This window comes from Corylus avellana, chromosome ca2 (genome assembly GCF_901000735.1).
Source record: "Corylus avellana chromosome ca2, CavTom2PMs-1.0".
NCBI classification, from domain to species: domain Eukaryota; kingdom Viridiplantae; phylum Streptophyta; class Magnoliopsida; order Fagales; family Betulaceae; genus Corylus; species Corylus avellana.
In genome coordinates, this window is record NC_081542.1 from 15,622,295 (window position 1) to 15,646,003 (window position 23,709).

Here is a 23,709-nt window from a genome sequence, read left to right on the forward strand (position 1 = left end):
ACACGGGAGCTCGATCGCACTTCCAGGGGCTCTGCGATCTGCATCAACATCCGACTTAGTATTTTAGCTATATTCACTTTCATTTTTTCATTTAAAATATTCGTTATTTATATACTTTTCCTATTCTCAAAGAGGAGAGAGAACAATAATGTTTATTATTATTAGGGTATTAGGGTTAATAACCTTTTTGGTATTTGGGTTTTAATATTTTTATTTTTTTCTTTAAGTTTTAGAACATGATAAATCTAAAAAAGACCGAATCACCACATCCGTTAATTTCTGTCAATCCCCACTAACGGAAGTCCACTTCATCGCTATATATATCATGACAAATGTCATAAAAATTCAAAATAAATAATAATAATAATAATTAAAAAAAAAAAAAACGAAACCTAAAAAAAAAAATTAAAAAATTAAAAAGTTACCAGCGAGAATATCACTCCCGTTGCTGAGAAAGTAGAGTGAGAGGTCGTTTTAGACCCCCATTTTTTTTTTTTTTTTTTTTTAGATGCTAATTTATATAAGACACTGAGAGATCACTGTTTTGATATCATTCTTCCTCTGTGATTTTTGGTGCAGTTTTGGATGGGTTTTCCTCGTATTGCGGTCGAGCAATAGGAGCTGAAGATCACTGTTTGACATGGAGTTTTCTTTGTGATTTTGGGAAATAAAGTTGCTGAAACACTGATTTCCAGATGGGTCATGCTTAGATTTTGATATTAATCACATATAGGAGTATTGGAGTTGCAGAGCTATTGTGGGTTATTTGAGAAACTGGAATTGGAAATGGAGGATTAGGCAGTTGTTGGTGATATATCTCTCCTGAATATATTCAGGGAAGAAGATGAGGGAGATTTTCGGAGTTGTTGCGAGGATGAGGAAGTGTGGAAGGAGACTGAAGAATCCGTGAAGGAAGATTCAACAGACGATCTTGATGAATTTTCAGTGACTTTTTAATTTTTTAATTTTTTTTAATTATTATTATTATAATTATTTTTAATTTTATGATAAGTACTGTTGCGATATAAATGGCGATGACGTGGACTTCCGTTAGTGGGGATTGACGAAAATTAACGGAGGTGGTGATTCGGTCAATCTTTTCCAAAATATGAGGTATCAGCTAGATTAGTCATGTTTTAAAACCTAAGGAAAAAAAAATAAAAACATTAAAACTCAGGTATCAAAAAGGTTATTAACCCTTATTATTATGCTAAGGATTTTTTGAACTATAATGCTCAACAAGCTTAGCAAAATTTGTTGAGCATTGTAGTAGCTCAACAAATCTTTATGCATTTTGTTAAATCCGGTGTACATGTGAAGTCCTTTTAAGAAATTTTTGCTACTGGCCATGAACTAGCCAAATAAAATTTTGGCTACTTTGTTGAAAATAATTTTCTGACTACTTTGTTGAGGCGGATGTGAGTGCTCTTAAGCCTATTTGGTGTTACTTATTAACAAGAGGAATGCTACACTTACTCCCATTTCTTTACACAATTTTTCCACACTCATAGGTGACTTTTCATATTATCATTGGATAAAAATCCAATAAAGTTCCATCTCATATCTAAAAATGGTTTTAAAAGCTGTTTATGAGTGTGAAAAAATGGTGTAAAGAAGTAGAAATAAGTGTATAATTATTCCATTAATAATACTCACTTGGGTGGTTGTTTTATCTCTAAAATCAAATCTTTATAAACTTTCTGTCTCTCAACCTGAGAGATCTTCTTCATTGAAATTGAAAGATCCCCATAACATCCCAACTTTAATAAGTTTAACCTAACTCAATGGATCACATTAAATTAATATGCTTAAATTATTTCATTAAATGTGTTACGTTAATATAATTTGTATGGCATTTTAGTCCATAATTAGCCACATAGCTACATAGTTTTCATAAAAACTTTGCCATATACATTTTTAATTTCGTTGGGTAATTAATATTCTAGCATTTACATACCCTCATCAAACTACCTTTCTATTGTCAATGTTACTATAAAATTACACCTAATATGAAATGTAACTTCTACTTTAGTAGCTTCTACTCTTTAGCTGTTAATTAATTAAAAACATGCCTATTACTTGTAACTTTATAGTGACATCATTTTGGAGTTTTAAAAACAAAATGTTGCTTCCAAAAATAAAAATAGAGAGAGGAGCTGGAATTAGGGAGATCCAATCCTCCTTTTTCTGTCCTTGCTTTAATCAATAGGGTATGTTGGGTTGCAGAGAAAAACTCAAGAACCAAAACCAAAAAAATACAGTATTGCAAACCCAATATCCCCAAATAATTACCACATGGTAAACAATCAGTCCACAGAGCTAAAAGCCTAATGCAAAAATTGGACTACTTAACCCCAAGGAAGGATTAGACATAAGATTTAAAATAAAAAAAACCACACTTATTTCTATTTAATTACCAACGTTTTCAGAGCACTTACATCCGACTCAATATTTTAGCTATTCACTTTCACTTTCTCATTTAAAATATTTGTTCTTTATCTACTTTTCCTATTTCCAAATAAGAAAAAGAACAAGATCTTTTTAAAAATTATTATTATTAATATAGTTAAGGATTTGTTGAGGTACAATGGTTAGCAAATTTGCTGAGCAGTACTCTATAGCAGCTCATTTTAGGGTAATAGATAGTTAAGGATTTAAAATATGTTCATATATTTGCTGAGCAGTACTATAGCAGCAAATTTGTTAATTTGTTAATATGTTATGAGAGGTAGTTCTTTTTTTTTTTGGTTTGACAAAGTGTCATGACGGGACATAAATGTGAAGCAGTGTTTTGTGTTCTATGTTATTGTTTGTTAATGTTTTAGTTTTGCAAAGACAATAAGGCATAAAACAGAAATTTTAACAAACAAAACCATGATTAATTAATAATTAACCAATGTTTAGGCAATGTATTGTAAATTACATGGTCCTACTAAAATTTTGTTCTGCATTTTTGTTGTTGTGTTTTCTATAAATAACAAATAACAAATAAAGAAACAAATAAGAATTTGTTGAAGCTGCTAAAGATAGTCAAGTGCTGCAAACAAATTGGAGGTTTAATTTCTATAAATTAAACACCCTTGAGCTTGTAATTTTCATCACCAAAGCAATTCAGACCACCACCATGAGCACTGCACAAAGATTTGTTCTTTTCCTCGGCGTAGCTTTGTTCTTGCTTGAGGCTGAAGCTACATCTCGATCTCGTCGTGCCCTTGGGGATGCTGATGCCGACGAAGTAATTAGCGCTGGTCCAAGTACAGTTTTCAATGTTAATTCCTTTGGTGCTACAGCAGATGGTAGCACTAATAATGCAAAGGTGGGTTCAGAGACAATATAATATGGACATTGTCTTTGAAATTTCTTAACTCCTTCGAACTAACTAATTATCTAAAAAATCACGAATTATTAATGATTTGAGTGAACCAACTAAGGAGTATGGGCAAGCCCCCGCCTTTGGTTTCGTCTTTTAACCTACCAATTGCATGTGTACATCTTAGAGCACTCACATTGGTTTATATATGAATATTTTTATGTAAAATGACTACTCAAAACTTACTTTATTATTTAGTTTAGCAAATGAGTTTTAAAAAATACCATACATCCGATTATCTATATCATTTAAATATTATTTATTTATTTTTTTAATAAGAGTTGTATTTTTCCTAATGATCATTTTTTTTTTCAACTTTTGGGAAAATAGAGATATTGTTGAGAGAGAAATAATATATTAATGAGATGAATGTATAAATTAACTGTGCACATACACTTCACTGTTCACAATTGTAACAAGAATGCATTTTGCATTTGAGATATGCATAATCTAATGTAAAAGTTTTTTTTTTTTTTTTTTTAGTATTTTGCTTATCTATTTTAGATAAAAATAAGAAATGACTAAACCAATGTGAGTGCTCTTAGCCTTATTTCTTTGTGTTGACATGACAACCTAGCTAGTTCATACAACTTCCGTTTTGTTGGTCTTTCCAACCACTTGAATTCAATGCATAATTTTAAAATTATGTCTTTCCAATTAATATGACCACTTTATCCAGGACTCATTAGCTATGCGCTAATGATTTCATGCATGCACGCAGGCATTTATGAAGGCGTGGATTGCGGCATGTAAATCTGGTGGTGGTCCGAGTACGCTTGTTTTTCCCAAAGGAACATATGTGTCGGGGCCAGTCATATTTGCAGGGCCATGCAAGGGTACAATAACTGTTCAAGTGCAAGGAACAATTAAAGCGACAACAGATCTTAGTGATTATGATACACAAGACTGGTTTCTCTTCGAATCAATTGATGGTTTGATACTTACTGGTGGAGGTACTTTCGATGGCCAAGGCCAGGCGGTGTGGAAGTACAATGACTGTCATCAAAACCCCAACTGTCAGCTTCTTCCTACTGTAAGCGCTCAACATATATATATACACACACACTTATTATATATATATGGTTGTGTGATTTCTTGATGATCACTTTGTGCAGTCAATTAGCTTTTTCAAAGTGAAGAATGCCCAAATTCATGGGATCACTTCCCTAAACAGCAAATCGTTCCACACACATGTATCAGGCTGCGAAAACATGCAGGTCCACGATTTGACTGTAATTGCTCCGGGAAATAGCCCCAACACGGATGGCATGCATGTCAGCAGGTCCAATCTTGTCAATATATCCAGCAGCACAATTGGAACCGGTGACGATTGCATTTCCATTGGACAAGGAACAACCCATCTCTCCGTCACTGACGTCCACTGTGGTCCAGGACATGGCTTCAGGTATATACACCGGGTAATTCTATTTAGCAGACTTCTGTACAGAATGACGTAACAGTAAAAATCAACTCTAGGATTAACATTTTATATCAAACTCATTTACAGAACTGATTTTACTGTCACGTCAACAGTTATATAATGTCAATTCAAATTGTATATGCATTTTGTTGATGTATTATATATTGCAGTGTTGGCAGCCTTGGCAAGTATCCGAATGAGCTGGATGTGAGCGGGATTGTTGTGTCTCACTCCTCCCTGAAAGGCACCACGAACGGTGTGAGGATCAAAAGCTGGCCCGGCTCATCTCCAAGCCGAGCTTCTGGCATCATTTTTGATGATATTACTATGGACGCTGTTAAAAATCCCATTATTATTGATCAGAAATATGGTTCGCAGTCAATTACTGCGGTAAGATATATATGTATATATATCATCAGTTTCTTACTATTAATTTCTGCAAACTTTTTTTTTTTTTTTTACCATCACAGAAGACTTCAAAAAAAATTGATTGATTTTTGTGCATGCATGCATGCAGCCATCCAGAGTGCAGATTAGCGACGTTCATTACAAGAACATCAGGGGCACGACAATCTCGAATGTAGCAGTGTCTTTCATATGCAGCTCAGCGGTGCCTTGCCAGGGCATTGAGATGGTGGACATTAATTTGCAATACAAAGGGGAAGGTGCGAAAGTAACAACCGTTTCAGCCTCATGCGAAAATGCAAAGATTAAGTACGGGGGCAAACAGAGTCCACCACCTTGTGTTCAATAAATATTAGGTTCTTCTTCAAACATTTCTTTTTTCTCTTTATGAATGTTTTAAGCATAAAGAATGTGTGCTACAACAAGTAAGTCCCTTTGGTGCCACAGCAGGGAACTGGGTATATTGATGTAATAGAAGCTAGGGTTGGGGATTTTGAAGATTCTTTGGAGAGACGTTTATCTTCCTTGAACTTTATACACACTATACCATCTATAATGACTAATGCAAAGCTCATTCAAGTATATTTTTTGAGGGTTTTTAAGATTGATTAGCTTATATATCTTCTATATATGTGCTTCCCAATATATCTACATGAATTGAATATTTCAAATTTTCTTGGTAGCAAACTTCAATTAATGCACAAGAATCAAAAAGAAGATATATTGATTATCAAAAAGAAGTTTTTAAAGAGAAAATTGCAAAATCAGTTGTTGGGGTTCACTAAGTTTGCAAATAGTTCTCTAAAGTATAAAAAGTGACTCAAAACTCCATGTGGTAAGTACAAATTCTAAAATTATTAAATTAACATACATTTCTCTAAAAATATAAATTATTGAACATATTATTCCGAAACCATATAAACAATGGATGAATTAACCCAAAAAAGAACCCCTTCGTGATTGAGGCCAATGAAAAACCCCTCACATGCAAGGCAACAAATCTCAAATATTAATGGCGCGAAAATGCAAGAGCCAACCAAAAATCCCAAAGGAGAACCCCAGCACGATCAACCGTCCAGATTCATGGCGGACCGGCTACGCACGGCTAAAAGTGGACCCAACCTATATAAGGTCAGTAAGGGGTTAGCCACAGGTATGCTCTCACACTCTCTTTTCCTACTCTCGATCTTAAGTTCATTTTCTCATTATTGTTATGTCACTGAATTTAGCTTTGGAAGTACGTAGTGCTGACGACCCTCGTCCAACGGCACACCACTCTGATGTTTAGTTTGTTAATGTGTTTTGAGATGAGTCTTTTGTTTTTAGCTTGAAAAAAATATTCTGACATGACAATATTAAATTTTATATATGTTTATTGTATAAACTATGAACAAATTACTTGGCCAAATATTACTAACTAGGTTTTTTCATATTTTGCCTCACAACTTTTACGTGCAGTAGACGTAATTAAAAAGGTCGAAATTATAAATCCACTAGGCTCAGCTTTTAATCATTTTAATAATTTTGTTTAGAACATATGTTAAATTATATGTCTATTAATTATGCATGTGTAGACGAGAGAAGCTGGGAAAGAGCCTAACCAATATTGACTTTCATAAGACCTCTCACACAAGGAAAGATGGGTCATTTGTGATTTCATAGTGTCATGACGATCGATATGTAAGTAACTGAATTGTTTATTTGAATATGATAATTTTTATAATTTTTTTTATTATATAATCCACCGACTTGCATAAATTATTTAAATAAAGTTTATATTGTTTGCGCAGAATTTGATGACTAGCCCACGTAGAGAGTGGGTAATTTATAAGAAATACTCATGCGTGCTAAATCTCTCTTTGATTACTTACTAAGTGAAATTAAGCTTTATAAATGATTTTAAGGAAGCTTCAAATTAACTAGTTATTTTGGGATGATAGCATAAATGAAATTGGTGTTCTTTCCTGGGCCATTAGAAATTATATCAGAGCCAGCTAATAATACCATGTGGTATGTCAGCACTGCATAAAATGCCCCTATTGAGGATGTCAAGGGTTTAAGGGGAGAGTTTATAACATCACAGTCCTATATTTGGAAAGATGGGTAGCCCATTAGAGAGTTGGTAGTTTATAAAACATGCTCATATATAGGTGCTAAGTCTTTTATTGCTTACTTAATTTAATTTATATTATAAGTGATTATTTTAAGGAAGCTCAAAATTGACTAATCATTTTAGGGTTGTATCGCACAAATATGGTTAGCGCTTTTCTCCGGATGGTTACATATATATAATGTATTTGAGTTAGTAAATTTTATATGCTAAATCTTAGCATTATATTAAATTACTTCTTTAGAAGATTTTTATACGCTAGAGATAGAAATTTTGCTTGTTGGGAAAACCACTGCATGCATGGAGCTTAATATATATATATATCACTTCTAAAATGAGACCAGATAATCACTACAAAAATTTGGCAAAATAGTGATATGTAGAAGGTGACATTTTAAGTCCAAAAAACGTCTTTATTTAATTAGGGACATTCGAATAGTAACATTTTGCAAATGTCTTTAAGTATAGTGACTAGAATAAAACTTAGGGACGTTTGAACAGTGAAAATGTCCATACAATGTGACATTTTTGCAAAAACGTCCTCTTTGGGAATGAGACGTGTGAATAGTGAAACATCACCTTCTAGAAGTATTAATAGTCAGTTAATAAATGTCCTCAAGGGATATCTCAATCAGCTAGGGACAACACCTTATGAAGCGAAGGTCATTAGTTCGAATCTCCTCTCACCCCTCTTGTGTGGACATATCAAAAAAAAGAAAAAAAAAAAAAAAGTCAGTTAATAAATTATTACATATTGCATAATCGATCTGTTTTTCTTTTTTCTTTTTTTTCTCTTTTGAGATTCAAAATGATAAAAATTAATTAAAGTAATAAACTTGGATAGACCCTTATATATATATATATAATTGCAAATTTAAATTGTACGTGGTCTATCAGGTACACACATAATTTGTGCAACGTTTTCTGATCACTTGTTAATGGGTAGCTTGATGGTTTTTAAATTATGGATTATATATATTAATTTAGGCTTCATTGACTCGTTAATAGCCCCGTACGTTATGCATGGTTGCAGACGGAGGGTTCAGGACTTACACCCAAAAGTACTGGCCTCCTATCTCAGGCTATAGCTTCCAATTTGTTGATGGGAATTGGTCTTTGTAGGTAAAATTCTGGTTATGAATTGTGGCTACAAGGGACATTTACATGTTACCTCGGATATATATCCTCATTTAGGGTTGAGACAAAACATTACTAATATTGGGTAAGCCGAGCACCAACGTACGTATAGATAAACTAATTTCTAATATTGGGTAAGACACGCAATAACGTACAAATAACGAAATTTAAACTAATTTTCTCTAGATGATCATATTATGTTTTCTGTTGAAGCTTCTAAAGATAGGTAAGTGCTAACAAATTGGTATCACTAACTCCCACCAGACGTATTCTATAAATTAGAAAATCCTTCGGCTTGAATTTTCATCATTGAAACAAGAAGAAACTAAGAAAAGCATAAACTTCTGATCAGCGCTTAATTAAGGCCACCAGTATGAGCATTGCAAAGGGGTTTGTGGTAAAGGCCCTTGTCTTTGTCCTCCTAGGGATAACTTTGCTCTTTCTTGAGGCGGAATGTGCCCGTCGTGGCCTTGGTGATCTCGCTGATATAGCTGATGGCAAAACCATTAGGAGCGCCGCCGCCGGCAAAACCCTTGGAAGCGAGGACGGCAACTATGGCGTTGGCGACTACGGTGGCGACTACGGCAACGGAAATGGCGGCAACGGATATGGTGGCGGTGGAAACAATGACGACGGCAAAGGTAGTGGCGGAAACGGTGGCAGTGGAAAGGGTGACGACGGCAAAGGCAGTGGTGGAAACAGTGGCAGTGGAAAGGGTAACGACGGCAAAGGAAGTGGCGGAAACGGTGGCAGTGGAAAGGGTAATGACGGCAAAGGCAGTGGCGGAAACGGTAGCAGTGGAAATGGTGACGACGGCAAAGGAAATGGCGGAAACGGCAACGGCGGCAACTTCAGCGGCAGTGGCAGCGGTAGTGGTGGTTCAAGTACTGGTTACAATGTTAATTCCTATGGAGCTAAAGCAGATGGCCACACTAATAGTGCACAGGTGATTTCATAGAATATATTTATTTTTGTTTTATTAACATGATCACAATCTCAATTTATAGCATCATAAATTCACAGCCCAGCTAGCTTAGCTCATACGTACAACTTCCTTAATTTTTCCTATCTTTTTGGTAATAATTTAGGGTTGGAAGCAATTGATGATGATGATGATGATTTAATTTTGATGCATATTAATGCAGGCATTTATTAAGGCGTGGGATGCAGCATGTAAATCTGGGGGTGCGGCTAAGGTTGTTATTCCCTCTGGTTCGTATGTGTCAGGGCAAGTCGTTTTCGCAGGGCCATGCCAGAGCTCTACAATAACTCTTGAAATTCAAGGAACTGTTAAGGCCACCACAGATCTCAGTGATTATCCAAGTCCTGAGTGGTTTTCTTTCGAATCAGTCGATGGTTTGATAATCACTGGTTCAGGAACTTTGGATGGCCAAGGCCCGTCTGTGTGGAAGTACAATGATTGTAAAGCAAGCGCCGATTGTTCGCTTCTCCCTTCTGTAAGACCATTCTCCCATCCTCAACCTTTTTATGCTTTTGCAATCTATCTCTTAAAAAGGTATAAAATGTCATTTCACTTATTTATGGTAATGGGATAAGTGAGATTGCAAACTTTTTATAATTTGGGGCCTTGAAAATTGAAAGTTTTTGACTTTATTATATAAAGCAATTTTGCAATATATATATATATATATATATATATGGAGATGATTGTTGATGACTTTTGTATGTGCAGACAATTGCCTTGGCCAAAATAAAGAATGCCGACATTTCTGGGATCCATTCCGTAAACAGCAAATCGTTCCACATAATTATGTCATTCAGTTCAAACGTGAAGTTTCATGGTCTCACTATAACTGCTCCGGGAGATAGCCCCAACACAGATGGCATCCATGTCAGCACCTCCAGTCAAGTCGATATATCTGGCATTACAGTTGGAACCGGTGATGATTGCATTTCCGTTGGACATGGAACAACCCAACTCACCGTCTCTGATGTCACCTGTGGCCCTGGACATGGCATTAGGTATATAAATATATATCAATTAACACATTTACTTATCTTAAGCCTTCCTCTCCGGTTCAAATGATTCATTTAGTTATATTTTTTTGGGTATTTTTGTCTCTTCACTTTTTGAGTGGACACTATAACTAACTTTTGAAACGGAGGAGTAAAGGCTTTTTGTTGTTGATACTGCAGTATTGGCAGCCTTGGCAAGTATAAGAATGAGGAGGATGTGAGTGGGGTTACTGTGTCTCATGTCACCTTGAAAGGCACCACGAACGGTGTGAGGATCAAAACCTGGGAAGGATCAGAGCCAAGCAAAGCTTCTGACATCACTTTTGAAGATATTACTATGATAGATGTTGCAAATCCCATTATTATAGATCAGAAATATGGTTCTCTTTCGGATTCGGTAATACACACACACATATATATGAGTTAATTTCTTATTATTTATGCTAAATTTTCAAAAAAAAAAAAAAAAAAAATGATTTGGGTTGTGCTTCATTTTGTGCATATATATATATATAGCCATCCAAAGTGGCGATTAGCGGGGTTCACTACAAGGGCATCAGTGGAACGACGACGACGAGTCTGGCAGTGTCACTCACATGCAGCACATCGGTGCCTTGCCAGAGCATTTCGATGGTAGACATCGATCTCAAATACTCGGGGGGTAATGGCAGCGTTAAATCCGAATGCACAAATGCAGACATGACGTGCTCAGGGAAACAGATTCCATCAGTTTGCGCTAATTATAATTAGTTTCTTCTTGGATCTTGTTCATCTTCAACAATTTATTTTCTTTCTCTTTATTAAAATGTATAGCCAGAATACCAAGTAATTAAGTGCACGCATTTAGTGTCACGTACAGCAGGGAACTATATATATATGGCTGTTGATCATCATGTAATAGAAGAAGCTTGGGTGGGTGGGAGATTTGGAAGCTTCTTCGGAGAGACATCCATCTTCCTTGCAAATTTTACACTATGCCTGCCTTCTATTATTGACGAATATTACAAGTTGTTAAGTTCCAAGTATTTTTAGGGTTTCTTAAGATTAGCTTATGAGCGCGAATAAAAAGCCTGTAGGGGGCTCTGTCTTTCTCGTAGTAATAAAAGTACCCAAACCCTTAAACTCACAAATTAAGGGTTCTTTGACTCTATATTAATGTATATAATCATCTGTAATTGATCTATATGAATCATCGTCCAAAAGGACTTTATGTATTTCACAAATGCAATTACAAGATTGATCAATATTATTTTTTTTGTTAAAAAGTAATATTGCTACTCTTTCACTCCCATTTATCAAACTCATTTCATATCGGCTGACTCATGTGACTTGCTTTGAGTGGCCGTCTTTCACATAAAATAAAAAATAAAAAAAATTGAAGGGTAATTTTGCCCTTTTAAAGGTTTTAACGGCAAAAATTGACGGATGAGTTTAAATTGACTACAATTAAAAGTTCAGGGTTAAAATTGAGAAGTTTTGAAGTTTTGAGAAGAAGATGTCAAAACAGGTGATAATTCACGGGGTCCAAAGTGAATTAAAGTTTCCAAAAAAAAAAAAAAAAAAACCAGAAAAAATGAAAGTCACTTGAAATATACTACATTAATATAACTAGTGTAAAATATGTGTAAAGAGTAGTATTACTCTTTTTTTAAATTTCGATTTTAGTTCATTGATCCAACGGATGCAACGGCTAGGGTATGCACCATTGAACATTGATATTCTCACCTCTGAGTTATATCCCTTACCAACTCCAATCTTTTTACCCATTAACATCTTTAAAAAGTTCACAACATTAACCTGAAAACACCTCCTTAATTAAGTAATTAAAGTGCTTTATTATAGTTTCAATCTAGATATGAAAGGTCAATTTAAACTCTATAGAATGAAACTAATTAATATATTAGGACAAAAGACAAACAACAATTAATAGAGTCACAACTCTTTCCAAAATCAATATTCGATCAAGTATTCAAGGTAGGATAGGACGAAAACCACTTTCAAAGTGTTTTCCATTGATAATCAATCAAAATAACATCAAACGACTTATGTTCTTAGGTCACTTATAACATGTATTTATAATAAACAAAACTCTAAACCTAGTATAATACTGAAATAAGTCGGTTTACAAGAACCGTTGCAGCCGGCCAGTTCTAACTGAGACACGTACCAGTTTGAATTTGAACAAAAAAATCTCAACTCGTCCTAAGTCAGTTTGAACTAACTTGGAACGCCAGTTTTTGTTCAGCTTTTCAGTTTTCTCTTTTACAGCCCCTTTTGACCAAATAAACATTGGAATTAGCAAATTTTTTTGAAACATAATTTTGTAGGTCTTTGATACAGATTTTCAATGCCACCAAACTTGCCCCCATCTAATGTTAGAAACTTGAGATATAACCATTTTTATTAAAGAAGGTTTTATTGGAAATCACCGTACGTGTCCATGTTCATGCATTATAAACTAGAATGGGTTGCCGAAGAACCCCATCAACACCGGCGGAGGGAATATATATATATCAATTCCTTCATAATAAACTATCGACTCGTAAATTTTTTATTTTTTATTTTTTTTTTTGAGTTTGCCACGTATGTGCACAAGCAGCACAACATTGGGGGCCGCCTATAGATCGCTGTCTGGTTTGTAGAAACCTAGCTCGAATTTGGAGGTACATAAATTTTGTCTGGGCTTTCGATGAAACATAGAATTCATCTAACTGAATTTCCGTGACATGTACAAGGAGGTTATAATTTTAAGTAAATTATAACCTATGTTGAACGCCCTGTGAAGTGGCAAATCGGAGAAAAAACAAACGGGAAATCTTCCGGACCAATCAATGCCGGATGTGTGTCGCTATATATGGTGAAAACAAGGATTAGTAGTGTGCGGACATAGAGGTACCAAAATTTTATTGTATATGAAGAATGACATATGTTAGTATGACGTGATCGCTAGCCAAACAGCTACCAGTCAATAAACTTCCTTTAATTTAGTCAGGAAAATGTGGGAGAGCCACGTACATAGCTTGATGATCATCCTCTATATATAAGAATGCATGGTGTTTGATGTAGGTCAGACCCGGTTCGGTTTCATGAGAAAACACGAGAAGACGTGTGCATTTGAACGCGGCCGTGGTCAAACGTGGTCGTGCGCTGAATGAGTTCGAGATGGACTTCCAAGGAATATTCTAAGTTGTCGTCTATTTGATCAGAAGGACTTCCCAAGAACCTCGATTGATTGACGGTCAATGTCCAATATTCGGCCGAGTGCTACAACTTTCGGCAACCAGAGACGTTCGGTTGACAGTCGGTCGAAACTCGTTTGACCGCATTACTTCATTGCAAGGTTCCCTTCAAACGAAACTTTTATCTGTTCTAATGCGACTTAACAATTTCATTTTATTTTGTTTTATAAGTAGCGTTTGGACTTGTATTTTTTATGTAAAGTTACCTAGGACGGCTTCCGTCGCAGCTTATGTGATATTTTCTTAAGTTTTCATAAAAAACACTTTAAGAGTGATTTAATTTCTATCTATTTTACTTCAAATCTTTGATTTATTTTTGGTTTTAGGAAGAATTGTTAATATGCTAATGTTTGTTTTGCAATCCAATATACCTACCCTGCATTAGTTGGTATGAGAGCCAAGCTTTAGACTCCATGGCGTGAAGGGGACGCAAAAGGGGTAACTGTTTTGTAGATATTGGTGTATTGCACAAGCACGAAGAAGCAATGCATGATAAGCAATTGATGGTACGTTTGCAATGCATAGAGGAGCATTTTGAGCGAGTCGATGATTGATTTTTGCAATTCGAAGAACAAGTTAGCGCACAAATTAAAGCAATTGGCTACCATGGTTCATCCAAACGTTCATCGCCATCGACCAACTCTGCATTATGCGAAGGAGGAAGATGAGTATAGTGTTGAGGATGAAGTTGTTAATTCGTTTGTGGGGCGTAGTGTAGCGACCTAAATAATTAACTATGATAAGATAGCTTGGTTAGAGGGGTAATTGGACTTTTGGGTCACTAGGATTAGCTAGATGGTCATTTTGGTGAATTCTGGACTTTCTAGCCGAACACTCATGTAGGGACCACGCGAGTGCTTGCCTGCAAATAGTTCACAAACGCTTGTGTAGGGACCAGCTCGAGCTTACGTTAACTTTTGGTTGACCACTGGATATTGCCCAAGTGTACGAGTGCAACCCTAAAACCACTAGATAAATAGTACACGAACGCTCGGCACTGTAGTTCCCTTTAAAAATCATGCCTATTCAGGATCTAACAACTTAAAAGGAAAGATCAGTCATATAAGGAAGAAGATAGACAAGGGGAACCAAAAAGGAAAGATCGATGTGATAATCCAGTCTAAGATACACACAATTTTTCCCTTTTTTTTTTCTTAACTTCCTACCATTCATAGAAATCATTCCACTGACTTAGCATCGGAGTGTCTCTCACCGGTATCTCTGGCGAGTCACCCATGTCCTTGGTGTTTGTCTTTGCAGGTATCTTTGATTGGACTATGGTGGTGTGACCAACCGTATCAACAATTTCAAATTTGATAATGATTTTTTTATAATAGGGTTAAATACATTTTGGCCCCCTGTGATTTAACGTCTTTATTTTTTCCCACTAGAGTTTCAATTCGTATCACAAACGGTACTCCTATTATTGATTAAAATAGAATTAGCACTAATGTCCAACTTTTGTCCAAAAAAGGAAAGGAAGTCCATGTCAGCCCAATAAAAAGCTGACACATGGCAATGAGTAATATTAAAAATTAAAAAATAATTAAAATTAAAAAAAAAAATTAACAACTAAAAAACTAAAACAATTAAAAAATAAAAAATAAAAAAGAAGAAGAAACCCATGGTCAGTTAGGGGGTGGCCGAACCACCCCCAAGGGCCCTTTCCTCATAGCCCTTGGGGGTGGTTCGATAATGCAGCATGACTTAGTAGGCTGCAACGAATAACAACAACAAGGGACGGATAGGTATTTTTAGATATTGATTCTATCAAAGGATCTAAGAAATCTTCTCCAAAACGCTAGATACTCTCTAGGTTTTGAAGGAAAACAGAAGAACGCTCAACTCTGAAGCTTTTTATTGAACAAAACTCATATATAATCAACAATTGCGTTTCTGGATGCTATAAGCATGTATTTATAGCCCCCAATATTCCTAAACCTTATAAAACTACGAATTAGAATCAGAATTGAAACTATACGGTGTCCATCCGGACGGAACTTATGGCTGTCCGGACAGTCACAAACATAAACGTAAAATATGAAATACTACGACGCTCGTCTGGATGGGATATATCCTCGTTTGGACAGCCACATACATAAAACCCTAAAAACATGAAAATAACATAGGCGTCTGCACGGTCTCCGGACGAGGCTCTTGGGTTAAGGACCATCCGGACGGGCTGCTGATGATCTTGCAGATGAGGCTCGTGGATCTACATCATTCTCCCCAAGTTGGAGAGAATTCGTCTTTGGATTGTCCTTCCATGGTCCTTCGAGTGCCCTATCAACTCGTTCCAATATTCTCCCATCCTCAAGATCAAGACAAGGCAACACACCACGACAAACATGATGCTCTTAATCATTGGTAGATTATAATGATTATTTTGAATGCCCCAAACACCACCGTGCCATACTTCAGTCTTGTTGTGCTTCTCTTGTGGCTTTTCCCTTCCACATGCCATAAAGATACTCAAGAATGGGTCAGTCGTTGTCTCCCTTGTGAACATGTAATTCTCCCCATCCACAGAAAACTCATCACAATCATTGTTATGAGAATCTGATAAGATATCGTCTATACCAAGGAAATGAACATAACCTAATTCTCCATCATTGAAATTAGGCACTTCTCCTGGAAGGTCTTCATCCTCCTCATAATATTCTACGATATCATTTGTGGGTCCTTCATCTTCCTATAGGTTATCTTCTTCGGGTTAGAGGCCACTAAACATGGGATAAAACCCATCTTCTTCATCTTATTCATCTAAGTCGGATGGCAAGGGTCTTTCCTTTAGATCTTCCTCACTAACATCGTCATCATAGGTTGGTGGGAATTCCAATCCATGAATCCTTGTGAAGGATCTTCAACATCTTCATGCATGAACTCCTCATTAATGACCTCGGATTCCTGGAACTCCTCATCAACAGATCCTCCACAGAATATGGACTTGGTTGATGGGTTTGAGGCTCGCGAATAACGGTGAAGTTGTTCTGTCGCGGGAGTTCCGCCTCAATGCATGACTTCCATCGTTGAGATTGCGCCCTACTAATGACAACCACGTTATCTTCATCCACAAGACATGGAGTTGGTTGACAGTGACGAACTTTAGGACCACCCATGTTGCCAAATTGAGTCGTGAGGGCCTCTAGTTGTTCCCACAGGGTTTCCATCTGATCATCCACGTATTGCCTCCAACGAATCACCGATTGATTCGGCCTCTCCGCCGCCTCCCTAGGCACCTTCTTTTGTCGGATTTTTCTCTCTTTTCTTTAATCAGGGGTTCTTTGGGTTGTAATCAACCTTGGAAGCCCGGGGTGTCGAGCTTGACGACTGCTTCCCATGACATAGCATGAGCTTGTGCCGTAGGAAATTTCCTCCGCACTCTACGCCCCGCAAAAGGATTGATAGGTTCACTCTCAACAATAAATTTGTCTTCTACCCCCGTGTACTGTGGTCTTGGTTGATGACGACAAACGCTCGAACCACCCATGTCGGCCAAGTGATCGGTAAGGACCCTTTGTTGGGTGCGCGCAAGCTCCCTCTTCCGAACGGTTAAACCTCCAAACCTCTCCTCCATGTGGCGCAAGCGAATCGCCGATTGCTCCTTATGTGCCTCCTCCGTGCGGACGTGCACTTCGTTCTTGTCTGCACAACAGTTGCCCCTCCCTATTCATGGAAAGTAACTTGAGCTTTGATACTAACTGATGCGGCGTGACTTAGTGGATTGCAGCAAATAACAGCAACAAGGAACTGATAGGTATTTCTAAATCTTGATTCTATCAAAGGATCTAAAAAATCTTTTCCAAAATGCTAGATACTCTCTAGGTTTTGAAGGAAAACAGAAGAACACTCAACTTTGAGGCTTCTTATTAAACAAAACTCATATATAATCAACAACTGCATTTTTGGAGGCTATAAGCATGTATTTATAGCCCCCAAGATTCCTAAACCTAATAAAACTATGAATTAGAATCGGAATTGAAACTCTACGGTGTCCATCCGAATGAAACGTATGGTTGTCTAGACGGTCACGAACATAAACGTAAAATATGAAATACTACGGCATCCATTTGGATGGGACATATCCCCGTCTGGACGGCCACATACAAAAAACCCTAAAAACATGAAAATAACATAGACGTTCAGACTATCTCCGGACGAGGCTTTAGACGAGGCCCTTGGGTTGAGGATCGACCGGACAAGCTACAGACGAGACTCGTCGATCTACATCATTCGACCACCCCCAAATTGATTTTTAGGGGTGGATACGGCCGGTCTAGGAGTGGTCGAACCACCCCCATGGCCCCTAGGGTGGTTCAGCTACCCCCAAAAACCAAACCCTAAGTTTTTTGTTTTTTTTTTTGGCCTCCTAGGGGTGGGTGGCCGGACCACCCCCAAGGGCCATGGGGGGTGGTTCGGCCACCCGTAGACCAACCGTAAGGGGTGGCCAAAACCACCCCCAGGCCAAATGGTGGTGGCTCGGCCACCCTAAAAGCGTATGTGGGTGATTTCGGCCACCCCCCAAAACCATTTTGGGGGTGGCTACAAGGGCCCTTGGGGTGGTTCAGCCACCCCTTAGCTGGCCATGAAGTGGTTCCAGCCACCCATTTGGGCAAAAATGGGGTGGCTGGAGCTAATTTATTTATTTATTTTCAGTTTTTGAATTGTTTTAGTTGTTTTGTTATTAATTGTTTGACTTTATTTTATTTTTTCATTTTTGATTTTTAATACTACTCCTTGTCACGTGTTAGTTTTTTATTGGACTGATGTGAATTTTTGTCAGTTTTTTGGATGGAAGTTGGACGGGAGTGCTAACTCCATTTTAATCAATAATAGGAGTACCATTTCTGATACAATTGAAATTGAGGTGGGTAGAAATAAAGGCGTTAAACCGCAGGGGGCTAAAAGGTATTTAACCCTTTATAATATCATGAGTTTTTTTTTTTTTTTTGGATAAGTATTTCATGAGTTTTAGTACCGTTACTTCTTATTGGGATGTGAAAATTATTACGCTAGAATTAATATTAATTAAATACATATCTTAGTATAAGCTTAAACTTTTGAAATAAATGATGATTTAACATTGTATATATTTGAGCATATGTTGTTTTTAAACCTGGACTCCAAAGCATGTCTCCCATTTCAATTAACTATATGTTATTTAGTACCCACCGTTAAAATCTTAATTAAATAACTTAATATTTCTATTTCTATACATTTAAACTTTTGGAATAAATAGTAAATTAACATATTATATTGAGTAATGCTATGAACTATCTTTTTATCCTTATATTATCCTTCTAAAGCTGATGTGGCTTTCAAAATTACCATTTGATCAAAATTCAAGTATAATTTATCTAAAATTTAATAGTGATTTTAAAAGACACATCAGCTTTAGGAGGCTAAAAAGAGTAAGTACTAGAACTAGTTAATTTCAGGATAGATTACTCTATTATATTATAGGATAGATTGAAGTAAGTACTAGAACTAGTAAAATTCAGGTTGGTACAACTTTCTGTCCAAAAGATATATATATAGTCGAGAAGGCAGAAACGCCAAGGCTACTTGGATTGTAATGGACAGGGTCACTTCTCTGTTTTTTCACATGTGATAAACCATGCATAGCCATATGATAAGTTTATCTAGTATATCAGCAAGCTGCTTCTATTGGGTACGTGGGTAATAACGAAGTAAAAATGGCTAATCATAGCTGGCAACATGAGCTGATCATGATCTCAAATTGCATAAACCTCATAGTAATCAAAAGAAGCTACAAAGCCAACTCAGAGGATTACTTCTAAAAATGACCGATTTAAACAAGAATTGCTTTGTCTCAAGCCTCAACAGTACAAAATCTATATATATATATATATATATATATATATATATAAGAAACTTTTAGTTGTCACAGGCGCTTTGCTAACAGCATGAATCTTCAAGTGAGGGGAACAGGTACTTGCAAGATATCTTTTGTGAGTGATGATGGGGAAGCCAGGATTGATCATCACTTGGTTGTAAATGATCATTCGGAAATTTCAATTGTCATCACAGAAATAAAACCAAAAGGAAAATATCCAAAACTTGTCAATGGATCGATATCCTTAGAGGAAGTGCCTACATTTAATTACGTGGCAGTATCTCAAGCGAGTTCTAGTAGTGAAGGAGGTAAGTTAATGATGTCTGAGCTTCATGGAGAAAGGGAAAATCTTAAAGAAGTGGTGCTTCCTAGAAAGGATCAGATTTTTGTACCTCATAATATCTCCTCATCTGTGAAATCTTGTGCCAATTTTGTGCTGCGATTACCAGTGCAGCTAAGTGGGGAAGTAATTGAAGACATAACATGTGGATTTAAGAAAGGGAATTTTGCTGACAAGATCAACAAGAACTTTATCTTATGTCATGGATTCCTGCCGGGTTATCAGTCCCGAGTTTTGATAAAGAGATTCACAGGAGATTGTGGGGCCATTCTTGAAGCAGAAAAAGCATCAGCCGTCTCTATGCACCATAAGAATATACTCCGGATGATAGGATATCACGAGACTGAAAATTCCTCTGTACTGGTCTTTCCCTTTGCAGCAAGATGGAGCCTGGACAAAAATCTTCCCGGTAAGTTCTTGCTACCAATAGTTTTCAAATAGCTTATGGCAACTCTTCTCAGATTATTTATTTATTTATTTTTTATAACCGGGTATATGGGGATTTGTCCCGACTAAATGTTTGGGACACTGCAAATAAGTTTGGGCTTTTGCCGGTGAGCGTGCCCCAAGAAATTGTTTTGGAAATAAAACTATACGTTGGAGTTGATTTATACATTTTTATTGATTTAATTTTAAAGCTATTAAGCGCATGCAGGCTCTAGAGGAAATCAATTGGAATTGAGATTTCAAGACAAACTAAAGATAGCAATAGAAATTGCTCAAGGTGTCAGATATATGCATGAAGAATGTCCCGCAGGCCCTGTGGTTCATGGTGAATTGATTGCAAGCAACATTTTTCTGAGACACGACTTACGGCCACAGGTGAAACTCCCATACACTACTCATTGGAGGTTTTCATGTTTTGCTCCATTAATTACATGTCTCTCTGTCTTACTTGTGATTTGATGGGATAGATATCTGGATTTGGACAAGCTAGGTGGCTTCATCTAAGACAAGCATTGCACATAACCCACAACAGGTGTGCATGCAGCTAATTAATTAAACTACAATCCAAGTTTTCGAAATTTTGTTTGATATTTCACAGAAGCACCAAAAAAAATGTATTTTGCTTTACCAGCGAATTTTTGTGTCCAAAGGTGCAGGTTTAAGGATTTCTTAGACCAAGAAAAAATGTTAACTCAAGTAAAATCAGATGTCCTATCTTTTGGAGTTCTACTCTTAAGGCTGTTTTGCCGAAGATCTGCACCAAAAGATGAAAGAACTTTGATTCAGTGGGTTAGTAGATGTACTATTGTTATTAGAGTAATGTTATTTGGCAGACTGATATACACGACTGTAATACAATTAAAATAAATTATCCTTCGAATCAACAATAGCTTATATATATATATGAATGACTGATTTTTACTGTTACGTCATTTCAATTATACGACAGTTGTATAAACAATTGATCTGTTATTGTTGTAAGTTCTTGTTGGCTTAATTCGGTAAGCAAAATGGTGACCAAAAGTGCCAAGATTCATCATCCATTCAATTACCGTTCGGATGAGAAGAAGTGCCGTTCGGATGCTCGAAGAATTCTATTTTCCCTGAGAGCCTCGTCTGCAATCTCGTTTGCAATCCCGTCCGGACGAGCTTGATAAACAAGAATTCCCGAGAGCCTCGTCTGAACACCGTCCGGACGACTTTTACTAAAAAGGTCATATCTTGAGTTTCAGGCCTCTGATTGGAGCAATCTTTGCGGCGTTGGAAAGCTAACTCAAGGATCTACAAAGTCATGTTTCACAAGGTTTAGCTAATTCCAATGTTTACTGGGTAAAAACGGGCCATAAAGAGAAGACTACGAAGCTGGGCGGAATTGCTCGTGTGCAGTCTCGTCTGGACGAGATTGCAGACGGCCATGTGTTAAAAACACGTTCTGGCTGTGTTTTGTTGTCCCGTCCGGACGGCACATGTTCCCGTCCGGACGCCGCATACCTGTAACAGTTTTAAATGAATATAAACTCTTTCCTAAGTCTAGGTATGATGGGACTATTATAAATACACCTATATAGGAAGATAAAGGAACGAATTTCTGATCTAGAATTCGCCGTCGTGTGCTAAGAGAGTCTATGACATAGAGAGTCTGTTCTCTCTCTTAGAGTGATCGTTTGTGTTTATTTGTTGATTGTTGAAGTAAAGTCAACTGGAGTTCCGGTGAAGGGAGATCACGTAGAAGGATTGTGTCAGTTGTCTCTGGAAAGGGCTACTGCGGTAGAAGACAAGTGAGTCGCTTGTGTTATATAAGATCGTGTCAATTGCAAAGGTTTTGTAAGTGTGAACGTCTTGTAATCCTTTATTCTTTTACTGAGTTAGTTGATTTCCTGAATTTGGCTGCCTCGGAGAGGTTTTACTATTAGAGAGTTCTCTAATTGGTTTCCTCTTCGTAACCAAAATATTTGTGTTCTTTATTGTTCATTGCATATCTGTTTTTGGTTAATTATTATTTGTTAGGTCAAATCTATTTCCGCATAATATTGTGTGACACACTTATACATTCAGAATAGGTGTCGTTTGGAGTCGTATATATATTTTTCAATTGTTATTATGAATACGACATGCATGATCTCGATCTCCATTTTTATTTCACATGCTTCTCTGTATTGGCCTTTGGCAGGCTTGACCATTTTTGTTGAAAGGAGCATACCCCGATTTATTGGGTGAAGATCACTCAGAGGATGTTGACCCGCATGGAATCTATACGATATTTTGTGTAGCAGAAAAATGCACAAAGAGTAGGCCAGATTCACGACCATGTATGAGTGAGGTAGCTACTTCACCTGCCTAACCCATTATGAAATATTCCTTCAATTCTTTTGGGCTATCTATATATACAGAAAGTCATCAATTTTTTTTTTTTTTTTTGTTCTTTGTATTCAGGTAATCTCCATCCTTAAAGGACATAAATTCTGTCAAATGGAACAATCTCCATTGTCTCAAACTGTTTATAAAGAGGAAGCTGAAACGGTAATATTTCCCGGGCTTGCATCAAGCTCAACTGGCTGGGATGAGGATGCTTACAACTATGTCATATAAGGGAAGATGAAAGTCTCATGAGGAAGATAGGAGGAAGAAACTTGGCAGAAAGCATATACCTATGAGATCATCACGTATTGCTAGGCAGAAGAAACTTGGAGAACAAAAGCTAGCTAGCTATCGTGCAACATCTGCTAGCTTGATTTGCTATGGCTGAAAATAAGAAATAATGCTAATTTGTTAGACATTTTCGTAAGTTTAATTAATTAATGTTCATTACTCTCCCGTGTGTGTGTGATTTTGTTGACCATATCTTTACTTATGACGGCAATTCGATTGAGCACACCGATTATGGCATGAGTTTATTTATGTTAGAATAGTAAATGAAATTTCTCGTTTTCTATTTAAGCCTAGTATCAGAGTAAGGGCCCGTTTGGGAGTGCAATTTCAGTAAGTGCGATTTTAAAAATTGCGTTTTTAAAATCGCTACTTTTTAAAATCCCACAGGTGTTTGGTAAAACATACTAAAAAGTACTTTTTTTTTTTTATCAATTGAGTGTTTAGATAATATTAGCATATAATTGCGGTTTCATGACCAAATTATCAATAAGGATGAACAAGACATAGAGGATGAAGAAAAAAAGAAAAAAAGAAAAGAAAAGAAGGGTTTTAATATATTTTAGGTGGGTATTCTTGGTATTTTTTTCATTCCTGTTCTAAAGAAGGTAACTATTGCGCCAAATATCTTTTTAATAGAAATCGTGATTTTGTTTTAAATTCGCACTTTTCCAAATAAGCACCCTCTAATCAGCTTGTGGAAATTGCAGATTTTTTTGCGATTTTAAAATTTGCGTTTTTAAAATCGCAATCCCAAACAC

General features: G+C 36.6%; 3 protein-coding genes across 3 annotated transcripts; all 3 read left to right on the forward strand.

The window, feature by feature from the left end:
• The first annotated feature begins 3,124 nt into the window (after window positions 1-3,124).
• On the forward strand, window positions 3,125-5,544 carry LOC132169146 (exopolygalacturonase clone GBGE184-like). The gene is made up of 5 exons (XM_059580228.1): window positions 3,125-3,316; window positions 4,092-4,403; window positions 4,486-4,775; window positions 4,961-5,180; window positions 5,308-5,544. Exons 1-5 carry the CDS (start codon window positions 3,125-3,127, stop codon window positions 5,542-5,544), a joined length of 1,251 nt encoding a protein of 416 aa, XP_059436211.1.
• Window positions 5,545-8,769: 3,225 nt separating this feature from the next.
• On the forward strand, window positions 8,770-11,486 carry LOC132172542 (exopolygalacturonase-like). The gene is made up of 5 exons (XM_059584056.1): window positions 8,770-9,388; window positions 9,588-9,899; window positions 10,136-10,425; window positions 10,600-10,816; window positions 10,936-11,486. The coding sequence occupies exons 1-5, from the start codon at window positions 8,816-8,818 to the stop codon at window positions 11,167-11,169; spliced, it is 1,626 nt and encodes a 541-aa protein (XP_059440039.1). The 5' UTR covers window positions 8,770-8,815; the 3' UTR covers window positions 11,170-11,486.
• Window positions 11,487-19,585: 8,099 nt separating this feature from the next.
• LOC132169147 (receptor-like protein kinase At5g59670) lies at window positions 19,586-22,891 on the forward strand. Its single transcript, XM_059580229.1, has 3 exons — window positions 19,586-20,264; window positions 20,511-20,677; window positions 22,736-22,891. The coding sequence occupies exons 1-3, from the start codon at window positions 19,586-19,588 to the stop codon at window positions 22,889-22,891; spliced, it is 1,002 nt and encodes a 333-aa protein (XP_059436212.1).
• Window positions 22,892-23,709: the final 818 nt, after the last annotated feature.